General features: G+C 43.1%; 1 protein-coding gene across 2 annotated transcripts in view; it reads left to right on the top strand.

Annotated features, from left to right (window-relative positions):
- LOC139458330 (protein capicua homolog) overlaps window positions 1–24,848 on the top strand; it is a 50,341-nt gene that overhangs the window by 10,520 nt on the left and 14,973 nt on the right. For both annotated transcript variants that reach the window (XM_071239719.1, XM_071239718.1), the window contains exons 3-8: window positions 14,065–14,250; window positions 18,927–19,087; window positions 20,930–21,115; window positions 21,335–21,488; window positions 23,285–23,484; window positions 23,915–24,173. In XM_071239719.1, coding sequence (XP_071095820.1) covers window positions 14,065–14,250; window positions 18,927–19,087; window positions 20,930–21,115; window positions 21,335–21,488; window positions 23,285–23,484; window positions 23,915–24,173 — 1,146 coding nt within the window. The remainder of the gene's footprint in view (window positions 1–14,064; window positions 14,251–18,926; window positions 19,088–20,929; window positions 21,116–21,334; window positions 21,489–23,284; window positions 23,485–23,914; window positions 24,174–24,848) is intronic.

The following is a 24,848-nucleotide window of genomic DNA, read 5'->3' as shown; positions in this document are numbered from 1 at the left end:
CGTGCTGACATAACCAAAGTGATTTTTAAGCAAGTAGGTGTGAAAACCAACACTGCTGGCTAGCCTCGTCTCTCCACAGACTCACAATTAGAGTGACCTAAATAACTGGTGAACACCATTTTCTGCAGTAGTTCTACCCTTCCTGCAGTTCTCGTTTATTGAGTGTTATTTGTGTGATCACACATTGAATCTGCACAATTCTTTTCCTGAATTGTTTTTAGTTTCTTTTTTGGGGGTTGGTTGTGAAAATATGTGAGCTTGGTGTTCAGCTTGCTCTAGCTGTAGTGGCTGAGATCAGCTGGGAAGACTCCATGCATTTCATTATCCTCACTCAGGGCTGTCCTGTCACTTGATTGGCTGCTATATGCTGACATCACAGTTTTCACTTTAGGGCTGAGTGCACAAGTGTAGTCTGATTGGTTGGTTGTGATGAAAGAACTCTTTTGATTGGCTGTTGATGATGTAGTCAGTGTTTCAGTGAGAATGCAGTTTGTAATCTACATAAGCCATCAGCAGGATGTGCAGACATTGCAGGGAGGCTTTGGGCTGGCCTAGTTACTGCTGCAGTGTAATTTTGCACTTAGAGTGTGCACTTGTGCATCATTTGCACAACACTGGCACAACATCTGTTCAAATGCTTACAATAATTAAACAGATTTAGGTTTCAGCAGTCTGTTATGCAAGGCACATTCAAACTAAAGGCATGTTACACAGAGATCCATGTAGACAGTTAGCTGCACTCTTCACACCTGAGCCATAATCACAATAATGCAAAAGCACAGCAATTGACAATTAATTACATTCATATATATTTTTGTTATCCATGGTCAATGAATGTCAGTCCTTCTGTAGCATTAATTGTGTTCCAAGTCAATAATTCAAGCCATCCCTGTACAGGCAGACGTGAAGCAGGTCAGGACTTGTATCAGTCATCTTTGTCATCGTGAACAGTTTCAGAGAAATTACTGTCATCATAGGGGAAGTGATCTTTGTTCTCGTTATGTTATTGTTAAACAAGGAAATACAGTATGTCAGATTAATAGATTACAAATGTGCACTTGAAATTCTTTTGGAAGTAGAAACTAGGAGTACTTTCAAGTTGATCTTCCTCATCCTTGAGACCTGGTGTACATGCCAAACATTGTTCAGGTATCTCAAAACTCGCATTAACTCTTGAATTATTGGAAGCAGTATTTATCTCTGTACCATTTATGAACAATGAAGTTTATTTGGGTTATTAATATTTTTAGACATCTTGTGTTTTTCTGTATTTTTTTTACTAGCTTTGGTTACCTGACCCTGTCACTGATTCAGTTAGCTGGTTAGAATTAGATTAGGTGATTGGGTACGAGCTGGTGACGCACCCTGCTAATCAGGGTGATTGGGTACGAGCTGGTGACGCACCCTGCTAATCAGGATGATTGGTGACGAGCTGGTGATGAATCCTGCTAATCAGGGTGATTGGTGACAGGCTGGTGACGCACCCTGCTAATCAGGGTGATTGGTGACGAGCTGGTGACGCACCCTGCTAATCAGGATGATTGGTGACAGGCTGGTGACGCACCCTGCTCATCAGGATGATTGGTGAACAGCTGGTGACGCACCCTGCTAATCAGGGTGATTGGTAACAAGCTGGTGAAGCACCCTGCTAATCAGGGTGATTGGTGACAAGCTGGTGAAGCACCCTGCTAATCAGGGTGATTGGTGAACAGCTGGTGACGCACCCTGCTAATCAGGATGATTGGTGAACAGCTGGTGACGCACCCTGCTAATCAGGGTGATTGGTGACAAGCTGGTGACGCACCCTGCTAATCAGGGTGATTGGTGAACAGCTGGTGACGCACCCTGCTAATCAGGGTGATTGGTGACAAGCTGGTGACGCACCCTGCTAATCAGGGTGATTGGTGACAAGCTGGTGACGCACCCTGCTAATCAGGGTGATTGGTGAACAGCTGGTGATGCACCCTGCTAATGCACCCTGGTGTGTAGGGTTGTGACGGGTATTCGAGTACCCGATAACGGGTCGGGTAGTTTTTGACTCGAGTCCAATTTTCAGGACTCGAGTACCCATTCAGGGGAGATAACTCTAATCGCCTTTCGTAACTCGTAAGTCACTTCAAAATGGACGACAAAGCGGACAAACGTTCAAATGTTTGGGCGTATTTTGACCTTGATGACACAAAGAGAAAGACCAAATGCCGTCTCTGTGGCATATGTTTGAGCTACGCAGGTAGTTTGACGAGTTCCATGAAAAAGCATCTAAGTTTTAAACACGAGCATTTCTCTTGCCGGCAGCGACAGCACAAAAGCCAAAAAACAATCAACTTTAACGTAAGGGGCGTTTGGATTGTATAATCTTAAGCGGATTAATAATACCTTAGAATAGATCAATAGATGTTTGATGACCTTTTATTCGCAAAAGCATTACAAACAACATTGAACTACGGGTACTCGAGTCTGGTTCGAGTATTGTGTGATGTCAGGACAAAAGACGTGTACAGTTGTAGTGAGATGTAAGGACAATAGACGTGTACAGTTGTAGTGAGATGTAAGGACACAAGACGTGTGTACAGTTGCAGTGTGATGTAAGGACACAAGACGTGTGTACAGTTGTAGTGAGATGTAAGGACACAAGACGTGTGTACAGTTGTAGTGAGATGTAAGGACACAAGACGTGTGTACAGTTGCAGTGTGATGTAAGGACACAAGACGTGTGTACAGATGTAGTGAGATGTAAGGACACAAGACGTGTGTACAGTTGTAGTGAGATGTAAGGACACAAGACGTGTACAGTTGTAGTGAGATGTAAGGACACAAGACGTGTGTACAGTTGTAGTGAGATGTAAGGACACAAGACGTGTACAGTTGTAGTGAGATGTAAGGACACAAGACGTGTACAGTTGTAGTGAGATGTAAGGACACAAGACGTGTACAGTTGTAGTGAGATGTAAGGACACAACACGTGTGTACAGTTGCAGTGAGATGTAAGGACACAAGACACGTGTACAGTTTTAGTGAGATGTAAGGACACAAGACGTGTGTACAGTTGCAGTGTGATGTAAGGACACAAAACGTGTGTACAGTTGTAGTGAGATGTAAGGACACAAGACGTGTGTACAGTTGCAGTGAGATGTAAGGACACAAGACGTGTGTACAGTTTTAGTGAAATGTAAGGACACAAGACGTGTGTACAGTTGCAGTGAGATGTAAGGAGACAAGACGTGTGTACAGTTGTAGTGAGATGTAAGGAGACAAGACGTGTGTACAGTTGTTGTGAGATGTAAGGAGACAAGACGTGTGTACAGTTGCAGTGAGATGTAAGGAGACAAGACGTGTGTACAGTTGCAGTGAGATGTAAGGACACAAGACGTGTACAGTTGTAGTGAGATGTAAGGAGACAAGACGTGTGTACAGTTGCAGTGTGATGTAAGGACACAAGACGTGTGTGAAGTTGTAGTGAGATGTAAGGACACAAGACGTGTGTACAGTTGTAGTGAGATGTAAGGACACAAGACGTGTGTACAGTTGCAGTGTGATGTAAGGACACAAGACGTGTGTACAGTTGTAGTGAGATGTAAGGACACAAGACGTGTGTACAGTTGTAGTGAGATGTAAGGACGCAAGACGTGTGTACAGTTGTAGTGAGATGTAAGGACACAAAACGTGTGTAGAGTTCCAGTGTGATGTAAGGACACAAGACGTGTGTACAGTTGTAGTGAGATGTAAGGACACAAGACGTGTGTACAGTTGTAGTGAGATGTAAGGAGACAAGACGTGTGTACAGTTGTAGTGAGATGTAAGGACACAAGACGTGTGTACAGTTGTAGTGAGATGTAAGGACAAAAGACGTGTACAGTTGTAGTGAGATGTAAGGACAATAGACGTGTACAGTTGCAGTGTGATGTAAGGACACAAGACGTGTGTACAGTTGTAGTGTGATGTAAGGACACAAGACGTGTGTACAGTTGTAGTGAGATGTAAGGACACAAGAGTGTGTACAGTTGTAGTGAGATGTAAGGACACAAGACGTGTGTACAGTTGTAGTGTGATGTAAGGACACAAGACGTGTGTATAGTTGTAGTGAGATGTAAGGACACAAGACGTGTGTACAGTTGTAGTGTGATGTAAGGACACAGGACGTGTGTACTGTTGTAGTGTGATGTAAGGACACAAGACGTGTACTGTTGTAGTGAGATGTAAGGACGCAAGACGTGTGTACAGTTGTAGTGTGATGTAAGGACGCAAGACGTGTGTACAGTTGTAGTGAGATGTAAGGACACAAGACGTGTGTACAGTTGTAGTGTGATGTAAGGACACAAGACGTGTGTACGGTTGTAGTGAGATGTAAGGACACAAGACGTGTACAGTTGCACGTACTTTCTAACTCTTTTAGCATGTTTAATGTTTGATCTGTAACCATCATTTGGCCAGCTGTTTTTATGTAGATAGAAGTCTTGAGGTATGAGGAAGATGGTGGATTGTGGTGAGTGAGGTCGTGGTTGTGGCGGCTCTGCTGGTCATGCTGTTGCTTCTACACATCCTGGTCACAACACTGTCTGGTAGTAGTACTAGCACTGCATGCCGGGGCTCTGTCTTCCTGGTGGAACACTTTACCTCACCAGCTGCGTGTCAGTGGTTCACTGGCAGCCTGAACATCATCATTAACACCTGCTACTGCTGACAGTGCTTGATTAACATTTAAGTACTGTGTACAATTGTTTAAGCACTGTGTACAAATGTTTAAGCACTGCAGCCTAAGATATGGGCACTAGTCCTATAGTCCTTACCAAACTGCCTAATAGTAAAGGTATCATATGGACTCATAGAAATTGGCCATTTTTAAGGATTTGGCTGTATGTTATCATAATAAGGACTAGGGGACTGAAACTGTTAGTTTCTATCGCTGCACTTTGTTCACATGTTTTTCTACCGTGTAACAAATGTTTTACCACTGTGTAATGTCCTCAATTCTTTAACCACTTTCACGGCGTGTACTGTGTACAAATCTTTAGACTTGTGTGACCTGTGCTCTAAATTGAGCTAATCCGTGAAGATTCGGGGTAGAATAGGTCTTCAGCAACCCATGCTTGCTGTAAAAGGCAATTATGCTTGTCGTAAGAGGCGACTAATGGGATCATGTGATCAAGCTCGATGACTTTGCTGATGCATGTCATTGTATCCAAAATGCGTAGATCGATGCTCATGATATCAATCACTCGATTGTCTGGTCCAGACTTGAGTATTTACAGACCGCCATCATAAAGCTGAAATATTTGCTGAGTGCAGCGTAAACAGCAAACCAACCAAATCTAAATAGAACTGATTTCAGAATAGCTCTTCAACGGTAAAGCATTTCATGAAGTCTTTGTTGTTGTGCTCTTTTGAAGTTTCCATTAGAATTACTGTCACTATTTATATTATTTTAGTGTGAAAACTGCAAATTTTATTGCTTTTCATTTCAGTAACCCTTTTGGTCGTCAGTGTCACTGACCTTAAACCGTGAACAGTTGTATAATGCTTGTAAAATCAATGCCCAACATCACTAGGTGATAACTGTCATACATAACAGTGATATATTGTCCCATATCACATGGTGGCTGTAGCTGCTACTGATCAATAGTTCACATATTGCACGTCAATAGCACACTGACATCACTTTCAGCTCATCTCATTGGCTGCTTCTTGCGTCATTCACAAATATATTTGTATCCTTACATCATAGATGTCATTATCATACCTTTTTCCATTGCTTGTAATGTCAATCAGGCCTTGCCAGTCTCAGTATGATGCTTGACAAATATTTAAAATGCCCCCCAAAATGTTTACTAAATCTGTAAATTTAAAGAAGTTTATGCATGTGAAAAAACTAATCATTAGTGAGTAAATATAAGTGCAGCTGTGCTACCTCATATTTTGACTGCTCCTACCTTCATGTCATGTCAGTGCATGGCATCTGGTTTATGAGACTTATGCATGTTTTTGTTCATGCATTAAATTGTTTTTCAGTTGTTCATGAATACAAAGTAGTTATACTAATGTGTAATTATATTGTATTACAAGTCATTCTGTAAATAATTCAGTTTTCCATCCAGTAATTAATTCTCATATGACATTTGTATCTTTTGGCGATGTTGTCATGGTGATAAGAGTTGTATTTTCTCATCAGTCTGATCTATGTATATTAGCATGTCATAGCATCTCTGTGTTTCAGTAATTGTGTTACTGATCACCACTGTGATGACCGGAGATGGCTGGTGATGGTGTTTCACAGTATTTGTTGAGTCATGGCTAAACGAGTGGACAAAAATCAGTTGAAATAGTTTAAGTACTGTATGAACGTTTCTCTCTTCATTGTTCATACATCAGTGATCAATGTACATCTGTTTTTGTGTTTGTTAATAATGTTTCTGGATTGATGATTTTATGGAGATTGGATTATTTTATAAAAACAGTGACATGGGAATCTGTGACCGAGAGCGAGTGACCATGAACTTGGATTAATATGAAACACAAGGTACAGGTTGAGATCTTTCTGTTGTCAACAAGGAAGCGTTCAGCAGTTAGCGTTCACCCCCCAGCTACATCCGTGTAGGGGAGGATGCTATGATGCCCCAGTAAAACATCCGAGTCGGCTGCAGGAGACCTGGGCACTCACCTGGGAGTCTTTGTTAGGGACACAACATATTTTATTTGCAACAAAACATACCCAATAAAAATCGGGGAGCTGAACAGTTTGCCACAAGATGTTTTTTCTCTCTCAAACTCAAACTTGTTCTCAAACTATTGTGAAGACGGTTTCAAACTACTGACTACAGTGCCATGGAGAATGCCTCATAAGTGCGTTGGTTGTGCCTAATCCATTGGATTTTTCACAAAAAATATCTTTTTAATCGTTGAAAGGACACCTATGGTGTGTTTAGAAAATAGCAGGCTTTTATTAAGGAGATTTGTAGTTCTTCATGAAATTATATCAATAACTGAATGACTAGTTTTATTGTCCAGTTATAACAGATCTCTAGTTCCCACATACACTAGTAGTTTGTTCTCCAGCAGCATCTGACTCTGGTGAAAGTAGTTTGTCAATGAATGGATGTGGTCATTGATTGGGAGTTTGTTGATATGTGATAGTGACAAGCTGCTGCCATGTTGATATCTTGTAGTATTTATCGGCATGCTGGCTACCGTCTACTCTTGACATATGGAATTTTAGGTGACTCTACGTGAGTCTCCTTGTGCTCCTGTCTGCATTACAGCATTGGCATGTTTTTTATTTGTGGGTTTACAACACACTTTCACTCTCTTTGGTTTTACGCATTGATCTCATGATAGAATTTTGTAATGAAACGCCCCTCCCTCCTGCCACTTACTGGCCAGGAAATGAGCGGTTAGGTCAATTATGCAGTGTTCATTTTGTCAGAAATTTTGAAAACATAAACTCTTACAGTCTGTGGCTGAGAAGTATTGACATGTGAAGGTATGAAACCCTGGGACCTAAACACATGCACCCACCAATCACAGCCTTAGTTCCCTTGTGTCATTGCACTGTCAACTCCACTCACACCCACTGGAGCTGCCAAATACATTCTGGCATTGCAGTCACAACTATAACAGCTATGGGCTAGTGGAGGGAATGGGGGGAGATATTCTCACTCCAATGTGTGGCTCGTCAATCTCACTGTCATTAGGAAAGTGTCTGTTTATGCAGTAATAGGGACAGGTCATTTATTAAATGGGAGCATGGGACAGAGGAAATCAGGGAAGGGTCACCAAAAACATATGACATTATATAGCGACGTGTGTGTGTGTGTGTGTGTGTGTGTGTGTGTGTGTGTGTGTGTGTGTGTGTGTGTGTGTGTGTGTGTGTGTGTGTGTGTGTGTGTGTGTGTGTGTGTGTGTGTGTGTGTGTGTGTGTGTGTGTGTGTGTGTGTGTGTGTGGCTGCTTGTACTAGTCCGGACCGATGCCGATTTATATTGCTACCACACTTAGATACCATGCCGCAGTTTAACATGAATACCCCACTCAGACACAGTACACAGTACTCCGAGCCGACCAGTCCTTGTTTTAGCCCCTTAATGCCGAGCGCCAGACAGGGTAACAACAAGTACCATCTTTTAATATCTTTTGGTATGACACGGCTGGGGATTGAGCCCCCGGACCTTCCGTTCTCCGGGGGACGCTCTACCATTAGTGGTCTATGTCATTAGGAAATTGTCTCTTTATGCTGTAATAGGGACTGGTTATTTATTAAGTGGGTGCATGGGGCAGAGGAAATCAGGGAAGGGTCACCAAAAACATATGACAGTCTCCGGGGGAGGGTCATAAAAAATAACACATATCTGGGGAGGGTCATGAAAAAATGGACATTTTATAATAAAATATAAAGTGCTTTTGCATTTTTTCTTTTCAGGGCAGGTTGTGAAAAAAATGTAAATGGTCATGGGGACTGTCATCTGAAAATATGACAATCATTAGGGGAGGGTGATTACTTTCTGTGTGTTAATTAGTGTATCAAAAACCTGTCATATATTGAGTAGACCGTTGAATATCACCATGCACATAACGATATAATGCAGAGCTCCACTGTGATTAACAGAAACACTTTAGTGATATTATTCGCCACACCCACTTGTAACGTCACAAACACTGACTAGCCCTTGTCACTGTTACTGTTAGTCAGAGCTGGTAAACATGCTCAAAGTTTGCAATTGTTCGCAAAATGATTTTGGAATGATAAGATAACTTAGCACTGAAATTCATTGCAATGCTGCCAATAAAATAAATATATTCTGTATTTGCCTACAAATTCCCCTTATAAGCCCTTTGAAACTTTGCCTAGCCACATACATGCAAGTGGTCTCGTGTTGATCTTCAACACGGTTAAATGGAGATCCTCAATATTTGTCACATGCTATTATTTGTCAAAACCTGAAAGGAAAAACGTATAAAACTGTGTGACAAATTGCTAATACCATTTTCAAATTAGCTTTGACCTGAAGATAAATATAGCTCCTTCAGCACCCCACTGCCCCTTTTTCTAGCATCTGTAAATGCCAGGGTTCTGGCCACGCTTGGCCCCAGGTCAGTGCTACTAATAGGGTAGGTGCCAAGCCTTCATTAGCCTCGGCCTCATCACAGGCCCAGGAGCAGGTCTTGTCAAACTCTCATAAATCAGATGTATTTGGGGATGTCAGATGACGTCTATTTTCCTAAAATATATTTAAGAATGAGGAAAGAAAAGGCTTGTTAAATATGGAATTGGGGATATGAAGAACAGATGACCTCTTGAGTTTATATAACCATCATGTGTGGCTGCAGCCAGGGGGTGATATATGACAGAATCTGTTTTCCACATTGTAATTGACACATTTGATAAGACTAGATATCAGGGCTAAATGTAGACAAGATATAGATGTAGATATGTTTTGTGGAAAGCAGTGGAACTATGAAGGAGAGCACTCACTGTGTGTGCTGTGCCTTGTGTGTGTCCCATGTGCCCTATGTGTGTCCCGTGTGTGCCCCGTGTGTGCCCCGTGTGTGTCCCGTGTGTGTCCCGTGTGTGTCCCGTGTGTGTCCCATGTGTGTCCCGTGTGTGCCCCGTGTGTGTCCTGTGTGTGTCCCGTGTGTGTCCCATGTGTGTCCCGTGTGTGTCCCGTGTGTGTCCCGTGTGTGTCCCGTGTGTGCCCCGTGTGTGCCCCGTGTGTGTCCCGTGTGTGTCCCGTGTGTGTCCCGTGTGTGCCCCGTGTGTGTCCCAGATGTGTCCTGTGTGTGTCCCATGTGTGTCCCATGTGTGTCCCGTGTGTGCCCCATGTGTGTCCCGTGTGTGTCCCATGTGTGTCCCATGTGTGTCTTGTGTGTGCCCCGTGTGTGCCCCAATGTGTGCCCCATGTGTGTCCCATGTGTGTCCTGTGTGTGCTGTGTGTGCCCCATGTGTGTCCCATGTGTGTCCCGTGTGTGTCCCGTGTGTGTCCCGTGTGTGTCCTGTGTGTGCCCCGTGTGTGCCCCAATGTGTGCCCCATGTGTGCCCCATGTGTGCCCAATGTGTAGTGAGGGTCCTGATGGGATATACTGTTAAGTACAATACAACTGAGAGAAACTGTCATTAGGGTGAGATGAATAAAATATTTATTTGATTGTCCAAAAAACTGCTTAGCGTAAGTTAATACTTTACTATTTATCGCAAACATGTGAAAATTTCGTAAAAGTCGTATATAAATACCTGGATCTAGTAACACAATAAAACTGTTTATAGTGTTTAGTATTTGCAAAACACCAAATGCAGTAATGAAATAAAATCAAACAGCTGTCCCAATGTTTCCTACAGTCAGACTGAGGACATTGTGAATACTGTGTGTGTGTATGGTATGTGTGGTATGTGTGTAGGTTGTCATATATGATGAATTCAAACCTGACTGATGACAGATCTCAATATCTCTATGAAACTGCTCTCTAACTGATAGTCATTAACACTGACAAAATGGCATATGTGATTCACCGGCACACCATGGCACCATGCCTTCTATGTAGAGTCCTTATGAATACAAGGACCACATTTTGTGTAAGTACTTCAGCTGTACCCAGTATGGGTGTATTTCAAGCTTATATGTCCACTTAGTGGATCCCCCATTCACTAACTGCTCTCCCTCCTGCACTCCTTCTGACATCAAGTGCTGTTGCCAGCCATTCTAGTTCCACTCTCGGCGACTTTCCAGCATCACTTCTTTCCGATGCAGGCGTTTCATCAGTGGGATAACATGAATAGAAGCTGCCTGGCTGACACCCTCAGGCTCCGACACAAGGATGGGCTTGTGGGATGAGGCTGTACTTGGGGAGAGAGAGAGATGCTGTCACAGTCTTGCCCTGATGCTGTCACAGTCTTGCCCTGATGCAGTCACAGCCTTGCCCTGATGCAGTCAGTCTTGCCCTAATGCAGTCACAGTCTTGCCCTGATGCAGTCACAGTCTTGCCCTAATGCAGTCACAGCCTTGCCCTGATGCAGTCAGTCTTGCCCTGATGCTGTCACAGTCTTGCTCTAATGCAGTCACAGCCTTCCCCTGATGCAGTCACAGCCTTGCCCTGATGCAGTCACAGCCTTGCCCTGATGCAGTCACAGCCTTGCCCTGATGCTGTCACAGTCTTGCCCTAATGCAGTCACAGTCTTGCCCTGCTGCAGTCACAGTCTTGCCCTGATGCTGTCACAGTCTTGCCCTAATGCAGTCACAGTCTTGCCCTGATGCAGTCACAGTCTTGCCCAAATGCAGTCACAGTCTTGCCCTGATGCAGTCAGTCTTTCCCTAATTATGGTATATCTATCCCCCAAGGCTGGAATGACTACTATCTGCCTGTTTTTAAATATTAATCAAATCAGGTCGTTGGGTCACCGAAACTTCTTTTCACGAATCCGTGACTTCAGGTTGAAGAACTGGACATAACTATTTCGATAATGTTAATGTAATTTTAGTTTTCAGGTTATGTTTTGACAAATTGAACTCATGATGAACCTGTTTTCATCATGCCTTGTCTAATCCAGGCGGGACTGGCAGACCTACACCCAGTATTGTATGTGTCAATGTACAGTTATAAATACACTACTACATGACTGCCAGCGCTGGCCAGCGGTGTCTGTACACAACCATGACCACACAATGCTGGTGCTATTTTTACATCTGACCTGCCAACGAGGTCACAACACATATAGAGCTGATGAAAGGTAGTAGTAGGATGATATTATTCCTGTGTAAGTGGTAAAAACATAAATTATAATTTGGTAATATATTTCTTGTTCCTTGAGTGGACATTGGTCTTTTATCAACAACCTGTATTTTGATACTTTTCTTGCTTTCATTTTCAGTAGATCTTAGTCTTAAAATATAGACTATTATTGACTAAGATTATTAGGAAATTGTACTCAATTTAGCCGTTGGCTGTATTACCATGGTGATTACGGGTATCTAAAATCATTTGATGTTTCATAGAATCTAGTTGAAATATATTTTAATGACCATTCTACTCTTTAGTGTCAGCCAATATATTGAGTTATGCGCCATGGGTTGAGTCAAGAGTTTTGTGTGGATTGTCAATCTGAATTGTGGAATTGCCACCAACAGCCGTATACCAAATAAGGCGCTGTATATGCTGTTAACACCGTAATATTTCACTGAAACATAGGACAGTAAATGAAAGTATGCTGTACACCAACAACCCAAGCTGACAGAAAGGGTACTCCTAAATAGGCCTACCAAAGAGAACCACTAGAGAGCAAGCAAGCTATGCTGGGTTTCTTTGGTCGGCCTGCTAAAGAAAACTAAACAAGCCTGACTACTACACCGCACATCACTATAATGACATCATATCGCTCATTGTGAACCCAAAAGTATGATCTCACAGTCATACATGATGAGATATAGAAAAAAAGAGCTAAATACCATGTTTTCTGCACAAAATGTATGCCACACATCCTTGGAGTGTTGAACTGCAACTGTGTATTTTGTGATCTATGATTGTACAATCAATTATTTTAAAATGTCTACTAATGATTAAAAAAAAAGTATGATTATTATGAATGTTAGCTTCTGCTGTGATGCAGCCATCAAACTGTCTGTTTCAGTTTTTAGTGATTTGATTACCTCTGACTGACCAATCAGAATAGTAATGTCCAAATTCAATGTAGAATAATGATTTGGTCATGTTCATAAAATTGCTATAAGACTGAAATTTGATTGGAATATGTTGACTGTGGACAAAGGGCAAGCCTTGTGATGAGTGAGACTGGTTGTAGGTTGTGTAACAATTAGTACATTGTTAGAGACGGGGTTGTTCCGTATGGCTGCTAAGGTGCTTGTCATGCTTTTAGCGGAAACACTTGAGGCCATACTGGCAGGGGTGATACTCTCAACTGCACTGCAATGCTCAGAATAGGCACATTAACTGCGTCATTCCCTCTGATCCGGTCACAATTACTAATTGTATCACTTTGAGATTGTATTTCACTGGGAAGTTTGAAGACAGTGATGGCTGTTGAGGCTTGAAGCATGTGAAGTGACTTTTGTGTTGGTTGGTATATGGAGCAGAGCTGTTCACTGCCTGTCCAGGTTGAAAACATGACTCCCGGGCTGGGACACATTGTACAAGACTGTTCTCAGTGACACACTTTCAGTTGGGGAGAACTACAATGCATGGGATGAACTCAGACTAAATCAAATATTCTCAGTGGCACTGTGTTTTGGTTGAATGCCAGACATGAATATCAATTAGAATATTCATTAAGGACAACATACAATGTCGGGTGTCGGCATAGGCTATAGACTGCCCAAATTCATAATAAATTTGATAATATCTTTAAATGATATTAATTACATTCTTAAGTGGTACTGGAATGGTCCAGTATTTGTGAGTCAAGAGTAAGAATTATCAAGTTTAGAAAAAAAGTGATTATTGCCTCCAAATATTGGCACGATGAAAGTTGAAGAGGTCTTTGTTGTGGCCTAGCTTGTTATGAAGATAATGACTGAGTCATGTTTCTGATAGCTGAACATTTTACTGCCATTAGTGAAACAATAACTGTACAGGATTCAACAGGAGTGTTGTAACAAATGTCATAAAGGATGTTTTCATAATTTTACCATCTTTTTTTAGAACATTCTTCTATGTCATTACCAAATTGAAAATGGGACATTTTGGATGACCATCTGTCAGTGTCCTCGAGAGGAACTGATCAAATACCCTGTAACATGCCGGCCATTGGTATACTGCACTGTCGCATTATGTAATATTGCACAATAGCAAAAAACCCTCTAAAATCCAAGCAATATTCCAGTTTTCTGCCTCTCATCCCCAGAGAATAAATTAAAGGAGTCCAACTCAAGTCTAGAATGATGTGCCAAGTCTAAATTGCCTCAGCTCGAGGCTGAATTTAAGGATTGTTCTAGGCTCCATTTGGATGTAAATATTTATATTTTGTAGGTACATATTTATGAATAATATAACTTTATTTCCAGGACTAAATGTCAGCCTATGGTTCTTGCTGTACTTAATGACAATTAACAACTTCCTTTTCTCTGTTTTAGCTTCTCGGAATGAGATCCGTGTGTATCCTTGGCATTCACTGGTTCCTTTTCTGACCAATACGGGACCAGCTGTTCCAGCAACCCCCCCAAATGGAGCAAGTCACCCGCCCCCACAGCCAGCCACCCCACCCCCTGTTGTTAGCAAACAGGAACCTCCTCCAACGACACCAGGAGTGGTGGAAACATGTGAGTAATATGTATATGCACTTGATAACAAATAATCAGTTTAATGACTGCTCACAGAGCTGCTCAAGGTATTGAGATTTGCAAGTATGAATGAATATAGTCACAGCTATCTGACAAGATGGTTGCCTGATAATCCATAAGAGTTGTTGAAGTGATTGTTCTGTGGAACGTGATACTGGGTCAGTTATACTGGTCAGTGATACTGGGTCAGTGAAACTGGTCAGTGATACTGGGTCAGTTATACTGGTCAGTGATACTGGGGCAGTGTTACTGGTCAGTCAGTGATACTATGGCAGTGATACTGGACAGTAATACTGGTCAGTCAGTGATACTGGACAGTAATACTGGTCAGTCAGTGATACTGGGTCAGTGATACTGGGTCAGTGATACTGGGTCAATGACACTGGGGCAGTGATACTGGTCAATATACTGGTCAGTCAGTGATACTGGGTCAGTAATACTGGGTCAGTGATACTGGTCAGTCAGTGATACTGGACAGTGATACTGGTCAGTGATACTGGTCAGTCAGTGATAATGGGTCATTGATACTGGGTCCGTGATACTGGGTCAGTGATACTGGGTCAGTGATACTGGTTCAGTGATACTGGGTCAGTGATACTGGTCAGTGATACTGGGTCAGTGATACTGGGTCAGTGATACTGGATCAGTGATACTGGATCAGTGATACTGGGGCAGTGATACTGGATCAGTGATACTGGATCAGTGATACTGGGTCAGTGATACTGGACAGTGATACTGGGTCATTGATCCTGGGTCAGTGATACTGGATCAGTGATACTGGGTCAGTGAAACTGGGCAGTGATACTGGGTCAGTGATACTGGTCAGTCAGTGATACTGCGTCAGTGATACTGGTTGTGATACTGGACATAAAATACTGTGGCAGTGATACTGGGTCAATGATACTGGTCAATGATACTGGGTCAGTTATACTGGACAGTGATACTGGGTCAGTGATACTGAGGCAGTGATACTGGTCAATGATACTGGGTCAGTGATACTGGTCAATGATGCTGGGTCAGTGATATTGGACAGCGATACTAGGTCAATGATACTGGGGCAGTTATACTGGGGCAGTGATACTGGGTCAGTGATACTGGTCAATGATACTGGTCAGTCAGTGATACTGGATCAGTGATACTGGTCAGTGATACTGGGTCAATGATACTGGTCAGTCAGTGATACTGGGTCAGTGATACTGGATCAGTGATACTGGTCAGTCAGTGATACTGGTCAGTCAGTGATACTGGTCAGTGATACTGGTCAGTGATACTGGATCAGTGATACTGGTCAGTCAGTGATACTGGGTCAGTGACACTGGATCAGTGATACTGGTCAGTCAGTGATACTGGGTCAGTGACACTGGATCAGTGATACTGGTCAGTCAGTGATACTGGTCAGTGATACTGGGTCAGTGATACTGGGTCAGTGATACTGGTCAGTCAGTGATACTGGTCAGTGATACTGGTCAGTGATACTGGGTCAGTGATACTGGGTCAGTGATCTTGGGTCAGTGATACTGGATCAGTGATACTGGGTTAGTGATACTGGACAGTGATACTGGATCACTGATACTGGATCACTGATACTGGTCAGTCAATGATACTGGGTCAGTGATACTGGTCAGTCAGTGATACTGGTCAGTGATACTGGTCTATGATACTGGTCATCGATACTGGATCAGTGATACTGGGTCAGTGATACTGGGTCAGTGATACTGGACAGTGATACTGGTCAGTGATACTGGGTCAGTGATACTGGGTTCATGATACTGGGTCCTTGATACTGGTCAGTGATACTGGTCAGTCAGTGATACTGGGTCAGTGATACTGGTCAATGATACTGGGTCATTGGTACTGGATCCGTGATACTGGTCAGTGATACTTGGTCCATGATACTGGTCAGTGATACGGGTCAGTGATACTGGTCAGTGATAAGTGGTCCGTGATACTGGTCAGTGATACTGGTCTATGATACTAGGTCCGTGATACTGGGTCCGTGATACTGGGTCAGTGATACTGGTCAGTGATACTGGTCAGTCAGTGATACTGGACAGTGATACTGGTCAGTGATACTGGACAGTTAGTGATACTGGACAGTGATACTGGTCAGTGATACTGGACAGTGATACTGGTCAGTGATACTGGACAGTGATACTGGTCAGTGATACTGGTCCATGATACTGGATCAGTGATACTGGTCAGTCAGTGATACTGGTCAGTGATACTGGGTCAGTGATACTGGGTCAATGATACTGGTCAGTGATACTGGGTTCGTGATACTGGGTCCGTGATACTGGGTCCGTGATACTGGTCAGTCAGTGATACTGGGTCAGTGACACTGGATCAGTGATACTGGTCCGTCAGTGATACTGGTCAGTGATACTGGTCAGTGATACTGGTCAGTGATACTGGTCAGTCAGTGATACTGGTCAGTGATACTGGTCAGTCAGTGATACTGGTCAGTGATACTGGGTCAGTGATACTGGGTCAGTGATACTGGACAGTGATACTGGGTCAATGATACTGGACAGTGATACTGGTCAGTGATACTGGTCAGTGATACTGGGTCTGTGATACTGGGTCCGTGATACTGGGTCAGTGATACTGGTCAGTCAATGATACTGGGTCCGTGATACTGGGTCCGTGATACTGGGTCCGTGATACGGGTCTGTGATACTGGGTCCGTGATACTGGGTCAGCCTGAGAGCGAGGTCAGACATCCTGTGAAGTGCCACCTATCTGGGGGAAATGCAAGTGTTATGTCAGTTGGTGAACATGCTGACCAGGAGTTGTGAATAATTAGGGCCCTAAACAGGGATGTTTGTATCTCCAGTTTTTTGTACCTCATCAAAGATGATCTTGAATATTGTTATAGCTACAAATGTTACACAACATCACACACGTAATGCATATTACTTTCCCAAACTTCATCATATGCTGCCATGGCCAAGGTGCTCCCTGATAAGCCAGTGTCTCTTGTCTCATTTCCTTTATGATAAGGACCCTGGACCCACATGCTTGGAGTCCTGTTCAGATGACGATGCACTAAAATAGCCTTCCAGTCAAATTATGCTGTTCTTTCATTGTAATGTAACAAGGTGTGCTTTGACAGTACTTGACATGGCCTGTGTACATCTCAAATACAACGGGGTACTCCAGGCAGCATGAGGACTTACTCCCCACTAATATGAAACAATGCAGGTTCAAGTCCACTCAAATCGAACAATGCAGGTTCAACCCACTCAAATCAAACAATGCAAGTTCAAACTCACTCAAATCAAACAATGCAAGTTCAAGCCCACTCAAATCAAACAATGCAGGTTCAAACCCACTCAAATCAAACAATGCAGGTTCAATCCCACTCAAATCATCCAGAACAGGTTCAAGCTTTACTCAAAGATCTAGCAGAAATACAAGTGTGTGTGTGTGTGTCTGTTGTATTCCTGGCAAAGATCTAGCAGAAATACAAGTGTGTGTGTGTGTGTCTGTTGTATTCCTGTCAAAGATCCAGCAGAAATACAAGTGTGTGCTTGTCGTGCTGGGTGTATGGCTTGGTGCTTGGTGCTTGTTGTGCTGGGTGTATGGCTTGGAGCTTGTTGTGCTGGGTGTATGGCTTGGTGCTTGTTGTGCTGGGTGTATGGCTTGGTGCTTGTTGTGCTGGGTGTATGGCTTGGTGTTTGTTGTGCTGGGTGTATGGCTTGGTGCTTGTTGTGCTGGGTGTATGGCTTGGTGCTTGTTGTGCTGGGTGTATGGCTTGGTGCTTGTTGTGCTGGGTGTATGGCTTGGCGTTTGTTGTGCTGGGTGTATGGCTTGGTGCTTGTTGTGCTGGGTGTATGGCTTGGTGCTTGTTGTGCTGGGTGTATGGCTTGGTGCTTGTTGTGCTGGGTGTATGGCTTGGTGCTTGTCGTGCTGGGTGTATGGCTTGGTGTTTGTTGTGCTGGGTGTATGGCTTGGTGTTTGTTGTGCTGGGTGTATGGCTTGGTGCTTGTTGTGCTGGGTGTATGGCTTGGTGCTTGTTGTGCTGGGTGTATGGCTTGGTGTTTGTTGTGCTGGGTGTATGGCTTGGTGCTTGTTGTGCTGGGTGTATGGCTTGGTGCTTGTTGTGCTGGGTGTATGGCTTGGTGCTTGTTGTGCTGGGTGTATGGCTTGGTGCTTGTCGTGCTGGGTGTATGGCTTGGTGTTTGTTGTGCTGGGTGTATGGCTTGGTGCTTGTTGTGCTGGGTGTATGGCTTGGTGCTTGTTGTGCTGGGTGTATGGCTTGGTGCTTGTTGTGCTGGGTGTATGGCTTGGTGCTTGTTGTGCTGGGTGTATGGCTTGGTGCTTGTTGTGCTGGGTGTATGGCTTGGTGCTTGTTGTGCTGGGTGTATGGCTTGGTGCTTGTTGTGCTGGGTGTATGGCTTGGTGCTTGTCGTGCTGGGTGTATGGCTTGGTGTTTGTTGTGCTGGGTGTATGGCTTGGTGCTTGTCATGCTGGGTGTATGGCTTGGTGCTTGTCATGCTGGGTGTATGGCTTGGAGCTTGTTGTGCTGGGTGTATGGCTTGGTGCTTGTCATGCTGGGTGTATGGCTTGGCGTTTGTTGTGCTGGGTGTATGGCTTGGTGTTTGTTGTGCTGGGTGTATGGCTGAAAGTGTAAACAGCCCATACTTTACTTCCAGCTTTCAAAGTGGATGATGACATAGATGAGGATGATGACGATGTTTTTGAACCTGCACCAATTGATTCACCCAAAAAGTTGAATGCCAGGTCCCCCACCAAGAGACGTACTCAGTCCCTGAGTGCTCTGAAGGACAAGGAGGAGCCGCGCAGCCCACGCAAGGTAGGAGAGCATCGTCACCAGCTTACTGGCACATGTAGCAAGGTAGGGGAGCATTGTCACCAGCTTACTGTCACATGTAGCAAGGTAGGCTAGCATCATGACCAGCTTACTGTCACATGTAGCAAGGTAGGCTAGCATCATGACCAGCTTACTGTCACATGTAGCAAGGTAGGATAGCATCATCACCAGCTTACTGTCACATGTAGCAAGGTAGGATAGCATCATCACCAGCTTACTGGCACATGTAGCAAGGTAGGATAGCATCATCACCAGCTTACTGTCACATGTAGCAAGGTAGGCTAGCATCATGACCAGCTTACTGTCACATGTAGCAAGGTAGGAGAGCATCATCACCAGCTTACTGTCACATGTAGCAAGGTAGGAGAGCATCATCACCAGCTTACTGTCACATGTAGCAAGGTAGGATAGCATCGTCACCAGCTTACTGTCACATGTAGCAAGGTAGGATAGCATCATCACCAGCTTACTGTCACATGTAGCAAGGTCATAATCTTGGAACTAAGTTAAGATCCATCTTTATAAATTTGAATTTTAGTCTTGACTGTGTACATCACATAATATACTTTGAATCCTTGAATGTCAAACAAAGGCCAGATGTGTTGTTGGTAGGACTATCAGGCATCAAATTCTGTCGGAATGACAAAAGAGGGAAAGAATGCTAATTCTAGTTTTGTGAATGTACTTATAGAGTTTTGTCTGTCTACAATACAATAAGGTTGGTGGTAGGCATGTTTGAGAAAGTATACCTCAACAAGTGGTAATGTAAAATATTAGTCCACTCAACCACACATTTTGTAGTTTGACAACGGATCTAAGACTTGGGTATTTTCTTCACATTAAGCTGATGCCCATGTTAATTTTTAAACACTGTTCAAGGTGCTGTTATACCAGACTTACTCAACAAGGTTACTCCTTTGTCTTTTGGGTAACTGATCATGCTGATGAGATCTCAGGTCTCCTTAAAATCAGATCTTAGTTCTCGCTACCGCTAAACGATCTGAGGACATCTTATTACGGGTCTAGTAAGAACAACCTTTCATCCGACCAATCAGAGCATCGCTTACCAGATCAAGAAAGTGACAATCAGAATGAGGTTTTCATGCAATGAGTTACCTCGAAAAGGTTAACAGTGGGTATTCTGAATGACAGTTACAGGCAGATCATAAACTATTATCTGTCTCTCGCTTCAATGGGCTAAACATGTAAATGGAAGAGACTTTCATTGCCTGCAGGAAGTACTGCCATGTAAAATCGACCATCTAATAGACATTCAGAATGTTTTTTTGTTCTAAATATTTTTCAAAGTGTAGTCTGGAATGGAAGCCGCCAGTTTGAAACACTACAAAACGAGCTCCTTTCTGATTGTTGTTGACTTCTTGTTCATCATTTCATTCGTCAGTCAAAGTCCACGAAAGGTCATTCTGATGTGATCTGTAGTGGGATGTCCTCAGAAGTTTGTTTAGCAGCAGCGAGAACTAAATTTGATTTTAATGAGATTGATGGGATCCCAAGACCTCAATCAGAAAATAAGATAAACATCTTTGATGCAAAAAGTAGAAAGATAAAACAAACAAAAAGGTACCTGTTTACCTTTTGATCACATAAAGGTATCGGATGCATTGTGGTAACCTGTGCAGTTGCTGTCACACAGATCAAAGTCTTCCCTCTACATACCTGACCAACCACACCACTACATGCCAAGTGTATATGTTTTTGAGCTACATAATTTTTTTGTTTGTTTCAACATACCCAAGCTAACATATGTAACCCATGAAATAGGATAAATGTGGCCTCCTCAGTCTTTGCCTTCCTCCTCTCCAGTCCCGGGACAAGGACCACATCCGCCGTCCCATGAACGCTTTCATGATCTTCAGCAAGCGGCATCGAGCTCTGGTTCATCAGCGCCATCCCAACCAGGACAACCGCACAGTCAGCAAGATCCTCGGCGAGTGGTGGTATGCCCTGGGGCCCAAGGAGAAGCAGAAATATCATGATCTGGCATCACAGGTAGGGACACTGACACTCTGTTCTTTAGCTACTAATACCACTGTTGCAAGTTTAGATCACATTGTCCATGTGGAACTGGTGGAGTTGGAAGACACAGTTCGATTCCCCACATGTTTACAATGTGAGAAGCTCATTTCTGGTGTCCCCAGATATTGCTGGAATATTGCCAACAGCTGGGTAAAACCATACTCAATCACTATATGGTTGTTTTTTTTCCAGGTGAAAGAGGCCCACTTCAAGGCGCATCCGGATTGGAAGTGGTGTTCCAAGGACAGAAAGCGGTCTAGCACAATTGCAGCGACCTTGAAACAAAGGGGAGGTAACCGACGTCTGAGTTCAACTGATGACCTCTCTGAAGCAGTTGGAGACATAGGTGAATACTGAACTTTACAAGCAAGGTGTCAGGGTGACTATCAGTAAGCGTAATGGAGTAAGAGGTTATTTATTCCACACCTGATAACCCAGTTGATGATTCCTTATACAGTAGAACACGAATATAATGAAGACGGATACAACGAACTGTTACAAAATCCCCGATTTATCTCCTATATATAATATTTACGTACATAACAAACTCTCTACAGGGAACTAATGTATATAACGAACTGATATCTGATCCCTGACAAGCCCAAATGCCACGAATTAGTGAAGTGTGTAGCGAACTGAGAAATCTCACTCAGTGTCACTGAAAATGAGCGGCAAATCAACACAATCAAACTTGTTAAACTTGCTTTATGTTAATCTTAGTATTCTTACCCGTACACAAAATATGACTAATCTTGTCTGTAAAACAAACATTTAACCAGCAAAACAGGGCCAGAGCAAAATCACCGACTTTCTAGAAACAAGGTTCTAAAATCAAGGTTCTGAAAAGGTTAAGAATTTAATGTCATTAAATGAATGTTATGAAATGCTAACAATTAAATGCTATGAAGTGATCACTGCTAATACAAGTCAATGCTGCAATTACGTGTATTGTGTTTTGTTTTATCCAAGATGGCGGATGTTTCCAAGGGGAAATGTATGTAATGAACTGATTTCTCCGTTCCCTTGTAGTTCGTTATATCCATCTTCTACTGTATTGCCATCTCAATTACTGCTGATTGTCCAGAACAATGCAAGGAAATAAATCTATATTTTATTTAAAATTTGGATTTTTTTGTAGCTCTTATATTCTTAAATTCAGAGGTATTTTGATATTGTATTATGAGATTGCATTCAATACAATAATATGAAATAACCATTTAAACTTATTCCTCTTTATTGATCCTGTTATCAGTGAAGTACAGGTCACCTCTGCAAAGCCAAAATTAGTTATTAGTTATTAACTGAATTGGGAAATTTGTCATTCCTATTTGTCGGCCTTTTAGCAGGTCCAGATAAGTCCCTACAATGTTACCTTTGTGCTGGTCTTGTTAGTCTGGAGTTGTCAGTACAGGTTTTTGTTAGCCCAGATCTTGTTAGTCTGGAGTTTTCAGTACAGGTTGTCTTGCTAGCCAAGATCTTGTTAGTCTGGAGTTGTCAGTACAGGTTGTCTTGTTAGCCTAGATCTTGTTAGTCTGGAGTTGTCAGTACAGGTTATCTTGTTAGTCTGGAGTTGTCAGTACAGGTTGTCTTGTTAGCCCAGATCTTGTTAGTCTGGAGTTGTCAGTACAGGTTGTCTTGTTAGCCAAGATCTTGTTAGTCTGGAGTTGTCAGTACAGGTTGTCTTGTTAGCCCAGATCTTGTTAGTCTGGAGTTGTCAGTACAGGTTGTCATGTTAGCCCAGATCTTGTTAGTCTGGAGTTGTCAGTACAGGTTGTCTTGTTAGCCCAGATCTTGTTAGTCTGGAGTTGTCAGTACAGGTTGTCTTGTTAGCCCTGATCTTGTTAGTCTGGAGTTGTCAGTACAGGTTGTCATGTTAGCCCCGATCTTGTTAGTCTGGAGTTGTCAGTACAGGTTGTCTTGTTAGCCCAGATCTTGTTAGTCTGGAGTTGTCAGTACAGTTGTCTTTTTAGCCCAGATCTTATTAGTCCAGAAACTTGCTTGAGCACATATGATTTTTTTCTGTGATACATTGTTGAGTTCATCTGGAAAAACTGTTGAATGTGGTGTGCACAGCTGGATCTGGACGTAGAGTGTACTGCTGTATGTAGACGCAGTGTGTACATCTGCTTGATGTGTTGGCAGATGACAAGTTGGACCCTGAGGTACTGGACCTGGAAGAGCGTGAGGTCGTCAACAGCCTTGACCCTGAGTCCTCCATGCCCCTGTCCCAGGCGGCTATCAGTGGCATCATGAAGCAGCGATCTCTCAGCTTCTCTGCTGTGCCGCAAGAGGAGGTGCGCGGCTTCCTGCCACCCACCTGCAAGTCCTATCAACAGCCCGAGGTAAGTGTTCACACAGGGACTGAATTCACCAAGCTTGTTGTTTGATGTGACTAGAATGTTGATCCACTGGCCACAATGGCTTCTCGTCATGACAAATTGCATTGGTACGTTACCGTCTTCCATGTTGGCATGAACAGGTTGATCCAGGATTTTGGAAAATGGGTTGCACACTACCCAAGTCTTGAAGTGAAAAAATATTATTGGACTTGCATATGATGACAATGGGGTGTCTGAGGATAAGGTGTGCACCCTCCCCTGGATCAACCAGTGAGCAACAATCCAAACTTCCAGGCTGCATCACACTCATTCAAGTATGATCAAGCTGTGATTTTGGTCACAATGGCGTAAAAAATCTTCACTGTCATGATGAATAGAATTGTCTGAAGAACAGCTGAAAAGAACTAAATGTCTTCTTGATGTGTCTTTTCAGGGCCTGGCAGTGGAATCTGGAGGCATCTCAGTGGGCAGGCCCCATCAGTTGTATCAGCAACCTGGCTCTTCTAACAACCCCCCTCGCACCACTGTGGCATTCCATGATGCCCCACCCCCACACACATCTCAGCCGTCGCAGATGTCCCAGCAGCATTACAACTTCACACAGGAGCAGGTGCGGCAGTTTCACCGCAGCCTCGGTTCAAAGGGTGATGATGATGACAGTGATGATGAGAAGATGGTTATATGCGAGGATGGTGAGCAAAATTTGGATTTTGAAGCTCTGCATGATTCAGTATTGATTGAATAGTATTGGGTGCTGCATTAATGAGTCTATTATTGCTGCACATCGGTAAACAGTTTCTGCCTTACAACACCTTACAACAAAGCACCAGAATTACAAGTGATCCATAAGATTGTCTCGTTTAATTCTGTATTGATATGTATTGTTTGAATTATTTTGGAAGGTCTACAAACCATTATTTCTTCCTACCTCTATTACATCATAGCCACAAATTCCTGTTTTGGCTGTCAATCACACTGCAAGAGATGCCAGATGCAACCGGTCCCAAATTGGCTATTATGTATTTGCTTTGTCGATTCCTACAGTTCTTCCATGTGGTCATGTAAAGGTATTGTCTTGAGATAGCATGAACATTTGTTGAAATATCAGTCAGTGAATATCTGGGGAAATACTCTCACAACCAAATGATGCAATTCTACCTGATGTGGTGTTTCACATTTGCGTTGTGACTTTGGTGTAATATGGACAAAGAAAACCCCCAAATGCAGTGTCATCCCTACTGATGATATCCAGAGTCTTGCTGTGCTTCAAGGATGCTGGTTTGAGTTAATAAGCGCTACATGGGGCTTTTTTCACTATTGCAATTGTATTGAAATAGTAGCCCACACAATTGCAATAGTATTGTGAT

This window comes from Haliotis cracherodii, unplaced genomic scaffold, assembly GCF_022045235.1.
Source record: "Haliotis cracherodii isolate W230 unplaced genomic scaffold, xgHalCrac1.p SCAF_12, whole genome shotgun sequence".
NCBI classification, from domain to species: domain Eukaryota; kingdom Metazoa; phylum Mollusca; class Gastropoda; order Lepetellida; family Haliotidae; genus Haliotis; species Haliotis cracherodii.
The sequence above is the reverse complement of the archived record's forward strand: the minus strand, read 5'-3'. Positions and strand labels throughout refer to the sequence as shown.